At 43.1% G+C, this 17275-nt stretch overlaps 1 protein-coding gene across 2 annotated transcripts in view; it reads right to left on the reverse strand.

The window, feature by feature from the left end:
- Positions 1-17275, reverse strand: part of fam172a (family with sequence similarity 172 member A) — a 133341-nt gene that overhangs the window by 43165 nt on the left and 72901 nt on the right. For both annotated transcript variants that reach the window (XM_047591429.1, XM_047591430.1), the window contains exon 9: positions 1473-1589. In XM_047591429.1, coding sequence (XP_047447385.1) covers positions 1473-1589 — 117 coding nt within the window. The remainder of the gene's footprint in view (positions 1-1472; positions 1590-17275) is intronic.

The following is a 17275-nucleotide window of genomic DNA, read 5'->3' on the forward strand; positions in this document are numbered from 1 at the left end:
TAATGTCACTTTGAATTTAACGTTGATTAGTTTCCAACATCAGAATCAATCAGATGAGATCCGAGGATCCAAAATCAAATCTCACCACTCATCTACAGTATTTATATTACCAGTTCCATCTTCATCTCACACTAAATTAGTCGACATGATAAATGGTCAGTTTTTGTTTTTTTTTGCGTTATGTATATGGTTGCTCTCACATTTAATGCAAAAAAAAGAAAAGAAAGAAAAATCTGACCATTAATTGTGTGTTGGAAAGAGTGACCCCCTGTTAACGCAAAATAAAATTGATATTTTTGACATATTTGACCCACTGTATGTATAAATATATGAGAGAATGACTTCCTCAGGAATTAAAGAGCAAGGAGTACACTTTTAGAATACCGAGTCCAAAACTACATAGGCAAGTCAGAGGATTAAGAATTTAAGGAACGAAAGTAGTCGCAAACCATATGTATATTCCAGTTTCCTTATAATTAGGCAGGTTCTTGTAATCCAACTTAAAAAGCACAGTAGGTTAATGAGTATGAGCGAATCGTAGCCTGCCCCTTTCCTCTGACTGGACAATGAAGGTTATTTTAGATTTATTGTTCAGGGTAATCATCACAAATAGAAAATCACTTAAAATTCTAATTACGTGGTGTCCCAAACATCCCTTAGATGAATCAAAAATAGGAAATGCCAAACATGAATAAGGGGGCCAGTGCAACCTTGAATCCCCACCACTCAAACTATCATACATGCACGTTCACGGACAAGTAGTGTATTTGAACACAAAAACCACACACACAATCAAACAGAATTGAAGATGACAGAAATAGGGAAAACAAAAGGCTAGGGATATGAAAGAGGATGTAATACAAATAAAGATATGGTATGGGACTGTGCGTGTGTGAGCATGTGTGTGAGCCCATGACATTTGCATCTCTGGCTCTCCAGCAGCTTTGGTCTTGGCTGGTCCTCATCTGTATGTGCATACTGAGTGAGTCCAGGTGATGCGTATGGCACAGAGGTCACACCAGAAAGGGCAAATGCTAAAATGAAGCTAACACAATGTGCACATGCATTGTCTCGCACACGCTCGCCCACAAGCACACATGGAAAAAAATGCACGCATGCTTATAGATGCTATGGACAACCAGCTGGTATACACACTGGCAAGGGTTAACTGCCTCTGTTTTTTGTTGACATGGACCCAGGGAAAACATGATAAAAAAAAGACAACATGTAAACTGTTCTCTCGGTTCTCTACGTGTTCTAAGGGTAGTTTGTTAGTCAGGGGCTCCTGTGTAAGTCGGAAGGTTTGTGTAGGGAGAACAGAGATAAGCACAATCTGAGAGGCTTCAACTCACTGTTATAGGCAAATTTACATGAACAGATGAGAGCGCAGGGATCGACCCCTTCACAGTTTGCAGCATCTTTGTTTGCCTTTGGAATCTGACTGTGTATTTGAGCGTGTGCGGTTATTTTACCTCCTGCATCCAGTCCTGTGTGCCCTTGGTGGTCTCCTGTAGCCAGATGTTGTGAGCAGAATCAGTCAGAGCCACAGCGCACACTCTGTTCTTCACCTGCATTTCCCTCTGATTCATCTAAAACCAAAAGCAAATCAAACACGTTAGTCACTCTTCCAGCATGTCAGTGGCAGTGTGCTTTTGAGGGCGCAGTTTGAAGACTTTAATTTGTCAGAAAAACAAGTATGAATGTCAATAAAATCATCAGCGCGACAAACCCATTTATGTCAGCAGATATTTGTCTAATAAAGTCAGCCTCTTTCTCCGGCTATGATAGAGGCGGTCCACTAGACAGCTTTGTAACTGGAGGATACAGATTGAGCCTGGTATATAGCATAATGTTAGGAAGTGAAATATGAAAGAGCACTGCTCTGCCATAGCGTGTCCTTGTCACGTCCTGTGCAAATGTCCTTCCATGTGCACGTTCAAATACCTTGGTCTCCATTCTTAATACCCTTTCCCTTCACATGTCACAGAGAATGTAGCGTTCGCAGGCCCGTCTTCCTATTCCCCTCTGAATGTCAACGCCAAGGAAAATGTCACACAAAGGACTTGTTATGGTACTACAATAGACTTCCCTCACCGCTGGTCCCACCCCAAGGAGTACTATAGCCAGGCCTTGGGAACGAGCTGTTTCACTCAGCTTCACTTTAAGATAAAATGGGAAGAAAGGAGAACAGAACTTGCAACAATAGGTTAACAATCACTTACTGTATACGATTATTGAGACTTGTGTGAAGACTGGTGAACTGGGGGTGGTATAGTCACTGGCTGCTCAGCTACTGTATAGCTAATGATATACACAAGCCAAATTTTGACAATTTAATGTTTGAGGTCTTCTCGAAGAAGAAGACCTAATTCAAATGGTGTTCAGTAATCCAGGGTTTTGGTGTTTATGGGCTGTGGCAGAATGAAAGAATAAAACTTTTGATTTTGACTTAGAATTAGATTTCGGTTAAAAAGCAGGGGTTGGAAAATTGGGCATTAGTTGGCATTTGCATGCAAGAACTGGATAAATGTTCACCAAGAAAAGCCTGAGTGTACAAGACCGTGTTTTTAGTGGGAATAGGAGGTTTAAGTGGGGCTAAGACGTGAATCTGTGTTTGACAAAAACTGGAACAATCACAGAGACCAGCTCTGGCTGGCTGTACATCAAAATGACGGTGGGCATTTGAATACATCCTCCCATGCCTAGCCAAATTAAAGTGGGAGTGTATAGAGATAAATGGAATCTATTAAGGCACTAAGGACTCATACATCATCCAGCTGATAAGGCTTTCACTGGGGCATCTTCACCGTAGAGAAGAATGACTAAGGAGGCACAAACATAAGCATGCATAAATGAAAAAGTGCACAAAGGTAGAGACGGAGAAAAAAATGATAGATGCTGCACACTTACGCACAGACACATTAGCTCACTCGCACAAAATCCTACAACATACACACTAATACACACTTCTCACTCTCGTCCCTCCTCATCCACGCTTGGTTGAAATGCTTTCCTCTGGCAGAACTGGGCCCATGGGAGTAGCAAAGTCAACCTTTTAAAACTGGAAGTGTCAGTCAAGGTCTTTTTTTTCCGAAGCTAGCCAAATGGGCCAGTCCCAGAGTAAAGGGGCTACTAGCAGAGGCCAGAAATCAGCAGACAGAAGACTGACTGTCCATGGAAAACTCCAAGTACAAGACCCTAACCCAGTCAAAAACATCAGCGAAGCACAAGCAGAAAACCTAATGCTTGCCAATTTCCATGTAGATAAATGAGTCTCTTTCCTACCATAGTATGATCCTTTAAACTACTCGTCCAATAGCTTTTTTCTTTTTCTTTTTTTATAAATTTCAAATGGGAAACATAAATGAATTTTTACAGATTTTACAGGTATGATTTACTAGATATCGCTGGTATATTAAAACTGTAACAGAGCTATGATAAATTTCGTAACAAGTGCCAAAGGAAACTTGGCACTTTTCTACCAAACATTTATCGACCTGCTAATAATGGCAGCCAATCGTTACTTAACGTATTTTGACATGCAACCTTTAGAAAGTAATTTTGAGAAAACAAGACAGCATGTGTGTGCAAGTCTAAAAGTCAGATTTGCGAGCACTACTAAACGGAGGTTTGGTAACATACAGTGGTTAGACAAATATAAGGACACTGGATTTTTATAGACAAATAATTAAAATTGCACTGGCAGACGATCTCAACATACAGACAGATGATTACAGAAAACTTTATAAAAATGGCATAAGACTGTTGAAAAGTGGTAATTTAAATTAATTAGAGTTAGCATCTCTGTGTGTTTTAGGAAAAGATCCCACCCGGTTGTATTTTATTGTCTTGAAATACGGCTGCACTCTGCAGTCTTTATCCAAGTTTTCGTGCTCAAGTTTCACTGTGATTTACTATTCAAAGACATTCACGCAGTGTTGTACAGTATATTTGCTTGAATGAGGGGAAAATAAATCAGAAACTCTCACCAAACAAAATATGCTTTCCTTGTGATGCCTCAACTGAAGATTAAAGACCAAAGAACTCAATCTCCCAACATTGCCTGCATCAATCATTCATTCTGACAGCTCTCATTGCCGCAGTGCCTACACACATACGGTTGGCTGTGGTAACAGTTGGGGTAAGAGGTTGACAAGTAATGACTCCACGAGAGAATGCTCCATGCAGTGTGGTCCTCAACCACAGTAATTTTGACACCCACTGGGTCCCATGTTTTATGAGCCACAATGACAACTGTGGTTAGCTGCATGTTGAAACCATAATCTAAGCACGTCTGTATCTTCTTCTAGGTGGGTGATACTCACAGTTAACTTAGAGTTTGAACCATGAAGCCACATACTCCCAAGTGGATATAAATTTCAGCTGTCTTATCATATGACTTGTGATTTTTACACCATGTTTGCCTGTGAGTTGGTGTTAGCTGCGTACACCCAGAATGTTAAATGTGCTAATTCACTATGTAACTGCAGACAGCAGTTTTTACAAGGAAACATGCCAGCTGTTGTGATCAGTCTTCTATTCGATAGGGGAAAAGGGAAGAGCAACATGTGGAAATACTTGTTGAACTAAAACCAGCACACAGATGTTGAGACATTTGCTGTCTTTAAGCTGGCCTTTTCTTTTAATGCTAAAGCAGCTGGATATGCAGAGTAAAGTTCAGGTGGGTGTGCGCTCGTTGGACATGTGGGTCTTGTGTAAGAGGAGAAGAGGCAGAAGGCTATGGGGCTCGATGGACATCAGAAGTGGTACACGAGGAGGCGAAAGGGATAAGGAAATAAAGCGAAACACATGAGATACAGACAGGCAGATGTGCACAACAAAGACTATTTATAAATACTTTACTAATCCCCATGAAGAAAATTGTCTTCTCCTCTGGCCCACTTCACAGGGAGATTGGACCAGCATCAGAACAGCATCCCTGAAGCAAGTGGGCTTTTTACAGTGTTCCCTAAACTTAAGCAGAAGAAGCCTAATTGGGAACGATGCCTCCAGTCACAAAGATTTGAACCGAGGTCCTCAGCTTGAAGGGTAGCTTCCATACTCCCATGAGCACCACGGTGAAATGTTTATCACCAAACCTAAACAGCAGTTTAAAGAAAAGTTTAATGCTACCGCTTGTCAAAGGATATTTTCTGCACCATAACAGACGTATTGGTCTAATTCAGTCAAACCATCAAGGACTTCTCAACACCATAATGTACTGCTCCACAAAAAAAAAAAAAAAAAAATCTTAACCCATTTCTGTGGAAGTTTTTAAATACACTCCCTCTCTGAGATTTGGATTTAATACGGCCGCAACTACTCATCACATTTGCATTCCTCTGAATGGTGATAACAAGCTGAGTCACAACTGATGCAGACTTGATGTCAGCCCCAGCCCCAGCCCCTGGCCCTAGCCCCAGCCCCTCGTACATTCAAACTCTGGATGAACTATAAAATCCTTCTCTTCTCTATCTGCCCCTCTCCTTATTCCCCTCCTACTCATAAACCATTTCTTTTCTGATTTCTCTGCAGAGGGTCTGGTTGCCATAGAAACCCGCAAACATCACAGATTCTGACCCCCTGGTTGGCACAATTCTCCCAAATCCAGCTTTTCACAAGCTCTATCAAAATGGCCAACCCCCACACATTCGGAGGCACTCAAACACATGCGGCCAACACACACACACACGCAGACATTTTTGTAACCCCCGTATCTTGTACCTGACCCCTCGCATGGCCCTCAGCAAAGTACAGTGTTTAGCGTGTTAAGCTGCTTCCCGCTACAAAGCCAGCTAATTGCTAGACTTTTTGTTGTGCATAATCTTATTTCCAGCACTGACGTAGAATGTGATATGCGAAGGGTGTGTGTATGAAGGAGGAAAGGGGGGGGACGGGTATATTAATCATGTTTATTTATCTGGACGAGGAGTTGAAATAAGCGACGAGACATCATTTAACAGCATGCTAAGCTAATCTCTGGCCGAGATAAATACTTCATTTCTCTCCTCTCCCCGTGACGCTCCCTTGCTCACAACTGCTCCGCTGACGCTACATCTAAACACCGGCAATAATAAAGACAATTATTTAGGCCTTTGATAATTATGTGTCAAAGGCAGCGAAAGCCACTAGATAATTGGGCGCAAACTGAATGGTAATCCACAATGGAGTTCCCTGTGGGGAGACAGGCAGACTCATCCCTAGAAAGAATGCAGAGCGAAAGAAAAGAGAGAAACGGGCAAAGACAGAAAGATGAGAGCTCTTTAAGGGGCCTTGCTCACTGTCAGATAGTCAATGTGAAAAGCCACAATTATACTTAGAGAGAGAGTGAAAATAGAGAGCAGCAAACAAGAGAAAGGAAAACAAGGGATAGGGAGAGAATGACAGAAAATAGTGAGGATGAAAAAGGGGAAAAATTGTAGAGCGTCACTGAGAGTGAGCAAAGACTGAGAGGAAGGAGGAAAGTGTGTGTGCGTGTGTGTGTATGTGTATGTGTGTGTGTGAGAGAGAAGCACCCTGTGACGATGCCAGTCAGAGACAAGGCTTATAATGTGGCTGCGCCATGCACTGCCAACAGCCACAGATAATCTAGGACTACCCACTGAGCACTGAAGCACTGCTTAAATATTTGATTGATTAACTGTCCTGTTGCTGCCAGAGAGTAAGAGGAGAGCATCGGAGAAGCCAGGGCGAACACAGAAAAAACAAACAAACATGCAAGTGGGTGCACACCGGAAGGTTGGAAAACACATGGCGCAGACGCACCAACACATACACCCCCATAAATCCCTACACAACAACATTGGAAGAGGGGCACAGACACAAACACGCACAAACATGTACACATTGATAGCATGGGTAGACTCTGGAAAGACAGCGGAGAGGATCTCGGCGAGGGAAAACAAACATGGAGCCCGACGCTCACACGCTGATTTATTTCATTTAATTTTGATTCTACATTAAAGAGGGCAATGTAGACAAATGGCGGACTCATCATGGAGAAGATGCACGTGCGTCGCCCCTCTTGTTCCTATCTACGCACGCCTTTATGTTGCTAGTAATTGATCTCCGGTCAAAGAAGGGCGGGTAGGAGCTGGAGCGCACTGTGTTCAGCGACTTTTCCTACCGTGTCTATGACACACATACACAAAAACACACTCGTCCCTGTTCATCCCTGGCTGTGAAAACACAGGCAGCTGGCCCCCCACGCTCCAACACCCTCCACAGGAAGAGACAACACCAGCGCTTCCTGTGGCTTTGAAGCAGCGGTCTCAGGTCCCCTGTCGGTCCCCAGCTTCCTTTGTCTTAACCGCAGGAAGGAAGCCCTCTCTAGCACGAGGCCACGGGGCTCTAGGGAGCAAGAGGGAGTGTGTTTGTGTATGTGCAACCTTTACTGTTGTGGGAGTGCGCAGAGGTTTTGCTCACTGAGGTCACATGCATTTACTCTCCGGGTTTTTTCCCCTCTGACTCTCCAGTGCATGAACTTTGGCTGCGGTGAGAGTGTAGAGGCGGAGGGAGAGAGCAGGAGAAAACTGCAATAACTTCCTCTTCTCTTTCCTTTTTCCTCTCTGGTTGTTCGACAAACGGTCGATGGAGAGAAGATGCGGGAGATAGGGGCTCGGGGTAAGAAGGGGGCATTGGCGGATTGTATGAGTGACGGCACAGGACGCCGGGTTATAGTAGGTGCCGTTTGTCCGCGTACGTGCCGAGGAAGACTCCACGTGCGTCTATACATGCAAACCACGCACGCTCGTACAGAGGCGCGCAGATGCACAGGGACACACACCAACATCAGCGGGGGTGGTGAGGAAAAGGAAGGCCAATAAATATTTACTGACACAGCAGAGGTGGAGAAGGGTTGTCCACTGGTGGAAAAGAGGAAAAAAAAAAAAAAAGGCAGAGGATGACGAACGGCGTGCCAGGAAACATGCCGGCTGCGGGCGCTGCGCCCCGCTTGTGCCCACATGGAAAACAAGAGGAAGACGGGAAGAGACGACAGAGGAGACAGAGAGGGCAGGGAGGAAAGGACAGAGGGGGGGAAGAGTGTTGTGGATAAGAGAATACTCATAAACAAAAGTATCCCAATGAAAAGATGTTCAGAAAAATATTTATTTAGCGTCATCAAGACATGGCTGAATGACAGTTTTTATGTGTGAAAAAGTCTGATAATCTGAAACTTTACGTATAAATCTCTCCACTAGTGATATATAATTCCATAAAATAAGGCCTTCCTGAAATTGCTATTGGTTTTTACATGGCAAACAAGTCTTTTAGTGCTGCGGCATTACATTCAAATCATTTCAACCCGATATACAGAGCAGCAGCTCAAGCAGCAAGTCATAGTTACTAAAACAGATTTAATTACTTTCTTATTAACATCTGCACAGTGGTAAGTGTCAATAATATGAAGTCCCAACAGTTTGATCAGCTTACATCTTTAAAATGAAGACTGGCAGCCACTGCGTGATCAACAACAGCCTATAATGTTCACGCCGAGATGATATTAACACAAGTTTTGAAACATTAGCAGCTAAGGTTACTGATATATTGTTTAGCGACAGCAATAACAAAAATTCAATCCAAATGCTAATTTCTAATTAGACTGCGCTCTTTAGCAAAGGGAAATTAAGGCATGTCAACTAATTAAAGTCCAAGTTAATTAGAACACATCATAGTTAAGAAAACCGGCACAAGGTATGGTTGGCAACGTCTTCATCGCTCCCAAATCACTGGCCACATTACCAGCTTTGGTCAACAGTGAAATGGGAAAGTTACTTTTGTGCGCTGGATACCGTCTAGGCCGTCTCATCTCCGCTCGCCTTTTCTCTCACGCGCTCAAAGTGCTCCTCTCTTGTCTTTCTCCCTGTCTCCCAACCCTCCGGCAATGCTGTAAAATAGAAACCTAACCTCAATATTTTCCCTCACGGTGCTGGGACTTGCTGGCCCATTAAATTCCCCTTCCCATGTGTCAGCTTGCACATTTCCACCATGAAATTTTCGTATAATTAAACTTTCTTAATGATTTATAAGCTATAATAATAGCCGTAAGTATTTCAGAGCAGGTTAAAGGGACAGCCTTTAAGTGTGCACCGGGGGGTGACCCTGTTTTAACATAGTTTCGGATGGGTGATTCTCGGCTGGAGACGGGGACGGATCGGGCAGGGGAGAATGGGATTGACGGAGGGAGGGAGTGATCGAGAGGGCCTAACAAGGGGTGGGTGGAGGAGGAGGCTGGGACCTTTGTGTTGTAACTCAGGGTGATACTGACATCAAGGAAAACCGAGGGCTTCCTGAACCCTGGCAGGGAGGAGACAGCTTACAGATAGAGATACACATGCAGAGAGCGAGAAAATTACAGAAGAAGACAAAAACCCTGCGCGTGGGGATGCAGAAAGAAAAACACAGATCCTGAACATGAAATAAAAATGAATAATGAAGAGATTGAATTAAATAAAAATCATAGAATACTATAAGAACCTTTTAAATTAAAGTAAGATAAAAAAAATATTATATTAAAATAATTAAAACAATTTTATAAAACCCAAATAAACTGCTGAGTCACACTTGCACACTAGTAAGTGGACAAACTTGACAGTAGACATCTAAAGCAATAATAATGCATGTTCTGGGAAGAACACACACACACAGACACACACACACAGATGTTTGCTCTCTGCTGCCTCTCTGATGGCGAGGCTGATATGATTGCCACTTAGGAAATCAGTGTGTTTTCACACCACTCTCAGCTCTGCCAGAGCTAATGTGTTAAATATCCATCGGGTACTGCTGTCCATTTCTAAGACACACAGACACACACAGCCTTAGGGGCTGATAAACACTGATTCCTTGCACTAACTGAGCCCAAAGTTGGAATCCGAGCCAACATTTCTAAATCGGGGTGTAGTGAGAAAATTCCAACTAGCTATGATGTGGAGTTTCTCCTCAATTCTTCTAAATTTAATGTGAGGAGGCTGAAGTAGAGCTAAATTTTAACAATGGTGTGACTTTTTTCACTTGTCTTGTTGTTACCAAGGAAAGCCTCTTTTCATACTTCTTTTCTTTTTTTTTTTTTGAGATCCGTACAAATTTCAGGGGCCCGCTGATGGACAAAACGCACCGAATATCTCAGAGGACTGAGAAGGGAGAAAGGAAACAAACCAAAAAAGCAAATCAGGCCTGTGTGTCATTTCAAGGCTGCAGGAGGTGAATTTTTAAGGAGCAAATTTTGTTTAAATGTCCACAAGTAGTCAGCCCATCTCTGAGTGAATAGCCGCATGGACAAATTATATATATATTTAAAAAAAAAAAAAAAAAAAAGGAAAGTTAGGTAAAGGGAGAGGTAAAAGACGGCGCTAATGAAAGTGACAAAGAAAGTGTCCCTCCCTTCAGTTATCCTCTACTCCTTCATATTTGCTCGTCTCCAGCGCCGTGGGGAAAGGAGAAAAGAGAGAGGCCCAAAAAGAAAAAAGGAGAAAAAAAAAGTCTCTGTGAACCCCCTGTACTCAAAGGAACGAAAGAGTGAAGGAGGGGAAACTAGAGAAGGCCAACTGAAATTAATGGTAATATATAACAATCTGAAATTAACTTCTCATTGCCACTAGCCATGATTTAAAACAGCTTTTTAACGAGAGGGAAGATGAGTCAGAAAAGAAAGAGAGGGAAAAGGGTCTGAGGCCATATTACAAATTGGACAGACTGGGGGAAGCTACAAGTTAATTTGCCCCATCATGTTAAAACTTTGCAGCTCTCAAGGCATACCGGCTCAAATTATTATATTTATGCCCAAAGTAATCAGGACATAAGAGTAAAAGATTAAAAAAATAATAATAATAATGCAAGGTATAAAAAATACAAAGCAATTCAATTAGCCAATTAAACAGGCAGGGTAAAAATAAAAGAAGGTAATTTTAAAGAGAATCATTAGACTCCGTTAGACCAGATATAATAGCAAAAAATATAGACAATGAAAAGGCAAACTAAAAATAAAAAGCCACAACTTTCAGTTGTATTCAAGCAAGAACAATTTAAAAAGTGAGTAAAATTTACAAAAACTAAATAAAAAACAAAACAATAATACAAATAATAATAGAATTCCAAACAGAATCATTCACTTTTATTATTCTTCTGTTATTCTCGGGGAAGTGATTTCTACTTTGTTTTATTAAATATTGCACTCAACAACCACAGCTCATAGCATCAAATAAAACCACCACGACGATTCCCTTAATGAATTAAATGTAAAAATTACAACAACAACAACTACAAAAAAAAAAAAAAAAAAAAAAAAAAAACGCGCAGCAGTTGAAGTTCTTTTTCAAGTGATATTGTTGATTAAAAACAAAGCCTGAGAGGAGGATCAGGTGCATGTACGCACACGCACAAACGCACACGTGGAGAGCGCGCGAACACGCGCACGAACACAATCCAGTATAAAGCATATTATTAATCTTATAAAAAAAAGCAATTAAATCAAAGTGGTATAGAGCCTGAAGCCATGAGGACTGTCAATTCTGCGGGAAATGCCACAGAAGATTACAGTTGGGTTTGTGGATTCCATGAACCCGTTTTTGATTAGGGAGTCAATTATTTCTTATTACTGAAGATGCTATTTCGGAAAAAGACCTTGTCAGTCAATCATGCAAAAAGTCCTCGAAAAGCGCGAACAAACCGCTAAAGAGAGAGGTGGAGGCACAGTGTGTGTGTGTGTGTGAAGGGGGTGGCACTGACCCTTTTCCCTACCCAAACTCCTACTTGTAGTGAAATTACCTTTTAACTAATACACCTCTGTCAGGTCTTTGTCAGCGTATGGTAATTAGGGCCTTCAGTGGTGCGCGTTTGAAAAGAAAATATATTTATTAGTTTATCTCAGAGAAAGGCATTTACCCAGAGCTGAAGGTAAGTTTGAATGTGGTGATTATCTTGTCATTTTTCAAACTGTTTTTTTTTTTTTTTTTTTTTTCTAGGAGTGTGCATGTGTGCGACAGTAGGTATTTGTGTGTACGCGTATATGTCAGCGTGAAAGTACTCACTCACTTGTATAGGACGCCAGCTAATGTGGCGTTGTGTGTGTATTTGTGGGGATGGACATGTGCATTCAAACACACACACACATATATATATATACACATATAATATAGATTTATTTGTGCGTGCATGTGCGTGTATACTTGAGCTGCATTCAGCACACTGATAGGCGAGCACAGCACATTTCTCCCCGTCCTCTTTGTTCTGTGTTGGGTTTGACACCTCTAAACAATAACAGCGCTTCACTTCGCCCAGCCCCAACCCACCACCAACCACACACTGCATGGACGGGAGCTGCCAATTAGCACTATCAAACACCCCTCATCAGCTGTCTGCTTACCATAGAAAACACAACAAATCAATAATTCAGAGTTTCCTTCAAAAACAATCACATTCATCAGCAGACTTAAGGATACGTGAGGGAGGAGAGCACCATCACTAATTACACAGTATGACTTGTGCAGATATAAAAATGTACAGGAAAAGACACTCGGAGGACCGGCGGGGGAGCCGCATGAAGCCAAGCGACACGAGTCCTCGTCCAGCCAAGTAGAAACACCGATCCGCGTCCTCCGCGTCTCCTCTTCACCTCTGGTGTCTAGAGCTGATCTTTATTTTGGGCCCCGGCCCCTCCTTGACCCGACCCGAATGCAACTGAGATCCCTTGTCAAAATTGCTCGGCTTTTGGATAAACAGGGCAGTTGCTTTAGTGCATTCTCTTTTTTTTTTTTTGTTCGCAAAAAAAAAAAAACCTCTCCGCTCTGAAAATGCCCCCCCTCCCTCTTTTAGTTTATCTACCATTGTCTAACACTGTGTTTTGCGGCCAGCGGGTAGGCTAGACGATATGGAGTGACCCACGGGACAGAGGCCGACATAGGGAGAGAGACACGGAGAGGAGGGCCTGTCATGGAGAGAGGGTCTCTGAGGGCCGGAGGTGAGCCGAGGTGACTGGGAGATGACTGTCGCTCTTCTCGGTGGTCCAAGCCCTTTTCATTAACCCGGACCCCTGGGTTCACCGAACAGAAACAGGGGATGAAAGCGAGGACAGGGGGGATGCGGATGGGTGCCGAGCACTAGCCCCGGTGACCACCAGAGACCTGCTGCCTGCCTGCCTTCCTGTCCGTCCGAATTCAGATCTGTGTCATCCATTACAGACAAGGGACTGCTTTTTTTTTAACGAAATGCAAACACAAACAGGAGCGCACGCATGGGCACACAGACAAAGACAAAACACACGCATACAAAAATACACATGCACCGAAGCCTGCTAAGGGAAAGAGAGGGGTAACAAAGGACAGGCAGTGCCCCCTAGTGTTTTCATCAAAGAGAACTCAGACCAAATCAACTAACCATCACCCCAAGCAAAGCCACAGAAACAGAAACGAGAGGAGGGCGAGGGAGGCGAGGGAGAGGTGGAGGGAGGCGAGAGGTGAAGAGGCTTAATTCATGGGAGAAATGGCTTCACATGTGGAAAGCGCAGGCAGGGAGGCGGGCGAGTAAGGTGGAAGGGGCAAGACACTGGAGAAAGGCATGGAGGATGAAGAAAGGATGGAAGTTAACAAGCGAGTTGTGGGGGATGGGAATGTATATGTTAGTCGGTTGGCGCTCATGGGGTTAAAAGTTGTCTGACACCAAGAAGATATTGTTTAATGTTCAAGGCCGCGAGAGCAAGACGGTGAGAAGGGGAGAAAGAAAGAGAGAGAGAGAGAGAGAGAGGCAGGCAGGCCATGCATGAAAGAAAATGTCAGAAGAGTCCAAAGAAAATCGTTGAGTGTGAAGCCATCTAACAGGAAAGCAGAATACATATGAGACAGGGACGCAGACGCAGTGAATTACGGAGCCCCCTAACGTGGCCTCGGTAACCGATCTGAACATGAACCTTAAACTAATGACCGGCAGGACAGGGGAGAAATTAAAACCTAGATTACGACAAACAAGCCTTTTGGAATAAAATGCACACTCATGCTTGAAGATAAAAACATTTCTCCTGCATAAAAGGAAAAACAAAAAAAATCTACACGTGTGTTTTGTTTGTTTGTTTTCAATCAGACAGCGCACCCAGCTTCATATTCCCTCCATGAAACAAGGCCCAGCCTTCAGTGAGTTCCACATTCAGCTCTGAGCCGGCTAAGACATCAAAGGCTGCTCCACACCAGGAGTCTCTCGCTCGCTCTCCTTCTCCCTTCCTCTCTCTACCTTCCTTTGGTCTTTCATAACCCCGTCGTATTTCACAGCACATAAAGCCTTAAAATGGCACATAAAACAGTTCATCTCTTTTCACTGTCAGCTTTCCAGGCTTAAAAAATTAAATATGTTTTACTGCAGGTACATAACTAAAACACACCCCTGGAAAAAAAAAGAGGCTGCCATAAAGGATTCGAACTAGGCTTTCCATACATATTGGAGGCTATAGAAGAGGGAATATATCAGCTGAATAGCCAGCATGGCGTTTGCCAAGCTTAAAGAGCGGAAAAATACGAACCGACTGAAAAACTGTGCAATTGCCCGCTTTCCCTTTGCCATCAATCTCATCATTATGTGTTTTCTTTTCAAACAGTGTGGATATGTGAAGAAAATAAACCACACCATCTGTAGCGACAAAAAGATATATATATATAAATAAATAAATTTACAAGCATAAAAAATAAAAATATAAAAAAATGCTGTGACCCTGGTATTGAGGGTTTAGAGCAGGCAAGTAAAAAACACTACAGAGAACCAACACGGCATTCAGTGAACTTTAAAAGCACAGAGAGAGTGACAGAGGCCTGCTCGGACGAGGATTGAGAGTTTGAAAGAACGACGAGAGACACAGAAGCGGCAGACAGGGGGCTTAAACTTCAACCCGAGAGTCACCGAGTTCACTGACATTTGCACCAGGATCCGCCTCGCTGTGCCTTTCAAAAACACTTTCCTCCACTCTCCTTTCACTTCTAAGACTCATTTTTCCTCCTACATTCACCGCAGAATGAGACAGAATCAGAAAAATAATAATAATAATAATAAACAGAAAAGTTACGCTTGCACGACAGTCTGCCACGCTGTACATATTGTATGCGTTCTTATGGAGGAATTAACGAGGGAGGAGGGGAAAAAAATGACATGTGACAAGTGATTCATTTGAGCTGTCAACGTGTCATCTTCGCCACATTCAGACCTCATGTCAAGCACTTGTATTCCCTCTCTGGTGAAGGTGACCTAGGTCGTAACCAGCCGACACACCCAGGCACAGCAGGTGAATGCGTGGAAATGCCACAGTGGGAACAGTGGACGTGGGACAATGCAAGGCAAGCTGGAAGAAAAGGACAAAAAGGAAAAAGAAAAACAATTCCGAAAAAAAAAAAACAATAGTCACATAAAGTTTTTAAACTCATCTTTTACGGACTGTTTATTTGACATTTTAGATGATGTTGAGTGATGAAGGTGACATCACGATTTCAGTTTAATGGCAAAGTTAAATGGCACTTCAGAGAATCTCAGTACTGGAAGTAAGGAGCGTGACGTGGATGAACCATTGGGAAAAAATGGGTGGATTCGGGCTGAAGTGTTTGTTGAAAAAGACAAAAAATGGTGTGAAGGAGAGAGTAGGGAGGTCAGCCTCAAGTGAAGGATTCGCTGGCAAGGACCGAAGCAGCGAGTCCGATGAAAAAGGAAAGTGAGCGAACCCGGAGCAAGAGAGGAGAGCAACAGACTACATTCACCGGGGCATGAGATTAAAAAGAAGAAAATGAGAAGAGGTATGTTTACAGATAAGTGGTAAAAGCGCAGATAGTAGGAGGCTGACCAAAGAATCTCTGAGGGGTGTGTGTGTGTGTGTCACAAAAAACAAGAGTGTTAAGAGGGAGTGGTTTGAAATTTTCAGGGGCGAAGGAATAATGGGTAAGTGACAGCGAGTTTGTCCGCGAATTAAAAAGGAAGACAAAAATGACATTGAAGGGTGGAAAAAAAAAAGTGGACAGCAGTGGCCAAGCGAGGATCACAGAGGGAACGGACGGGAGAGGTCTGAAGTGGAGGAGAGGGAAGAGAGCGAGACCTTGCCGCTGAAGCAACGAGCCGAGAGGAACGAGGAAGGCAGACAAAGCCGCGCGCTGCTTTCACAAAGCAGAACAAAGAGGAGAGGTGCATGATGGGAGTCTGATCCTTGCGTCGCCACTGACGCCATAGCGGATAAAACACACAATGGCACGTATGTAAAAGATAAATAAATAAATAAATAAATGCTCAAAAACAGGATTGCACGTTTAGTATCAACTGCACCGTGCAAACTTTCGTTGTGAAATTTAGAAATGCAGGAATAAGCAAAAGCTATTACAGCCCGACATGACGCCAAACATAAACCTCCCTGAAAACAGACAACAATCAACTACTTCTGATTTGATAATATCTTAAAAAATAATAAAATATGGCGGAGGGCAGGGAAATCAAAACGTCTTATCAGACCAAGACTGTCCAAGCATCTACGAGGTACACAGTGTTGGTGAGAGAGTGGAAACTGGAAAGAAGAGAAAAAAAAAATAGTAAAAGGCTGCACAGAGGACAGCTTTCTCTATAGCACACTGATACAAGCAGACCAGGGCTGCAGCAGAAGTTGAGGATAAACAGGGAGAGAGGAGGGCTGTTAGCTATAATTCGGTCATGTGTGGAAAAGGTAATATCTGAGTGTATACGTTTTATTGTAAACGTGATTATTTGCATGCACGCGTGTGTTTACTCCTGAATAGCAGTGTGTATCATTTTATCGCATTTACTTACTCAAGCAGCGCTGACAGAGAAAACGCAGGCTGAAGGAGGGATGACACAGGGGCGGAAGGGGGAAATTGGGTTCTGCTTTCTTGCTTTTCAAAAATATGCAAAATTAGTGAGACGTTGGCTGTAAAGTTTGCCATCTATCTGTTATGACTCCTACTTGCCCCTCTCTTTCTTTTGCCTCCCCTCTCTCTCTCTCCGTCAGTCTCTCTCTCTTCCTCCGGCAGGTCTGATATGCCAGAGCTGCAGCTGAACTCTGAGTAGCACTGTCTCCGGGAAAAAACAAAGTGATCAATGTGAGAAGGCACGGGGCGCTCATGGACAGGCCAATCAATGGTGGAAAGAACCTTGCCCAGGGCCTTATGCAAATGGAAGCACGTCCTGTAACCTCGGGAGTGAACATGCGCACTAGATCAATGGGACCAGGGTAGAACCTTACAGCAAGATCAGCCTCAGCCAGTAAATATGTAATGATGAATCCCCCAAGATTTCACTGAACTCAAAT

Source organism: Mugil cephalus, chromosome 8 (assembly GCF_022458985.1).
Source record: "Mugil cephalus isolate CIBA_MC_2020 chromosome 8, CIBA_Mcephalus_1.1, whole genome shotgun sequence".
Lineage (NCBI taxonomy): Eukaryota > Metazoa > Chordata > Actinopteri > Mugiliformes > Mugilidae > Mugil > Mugil cephalus.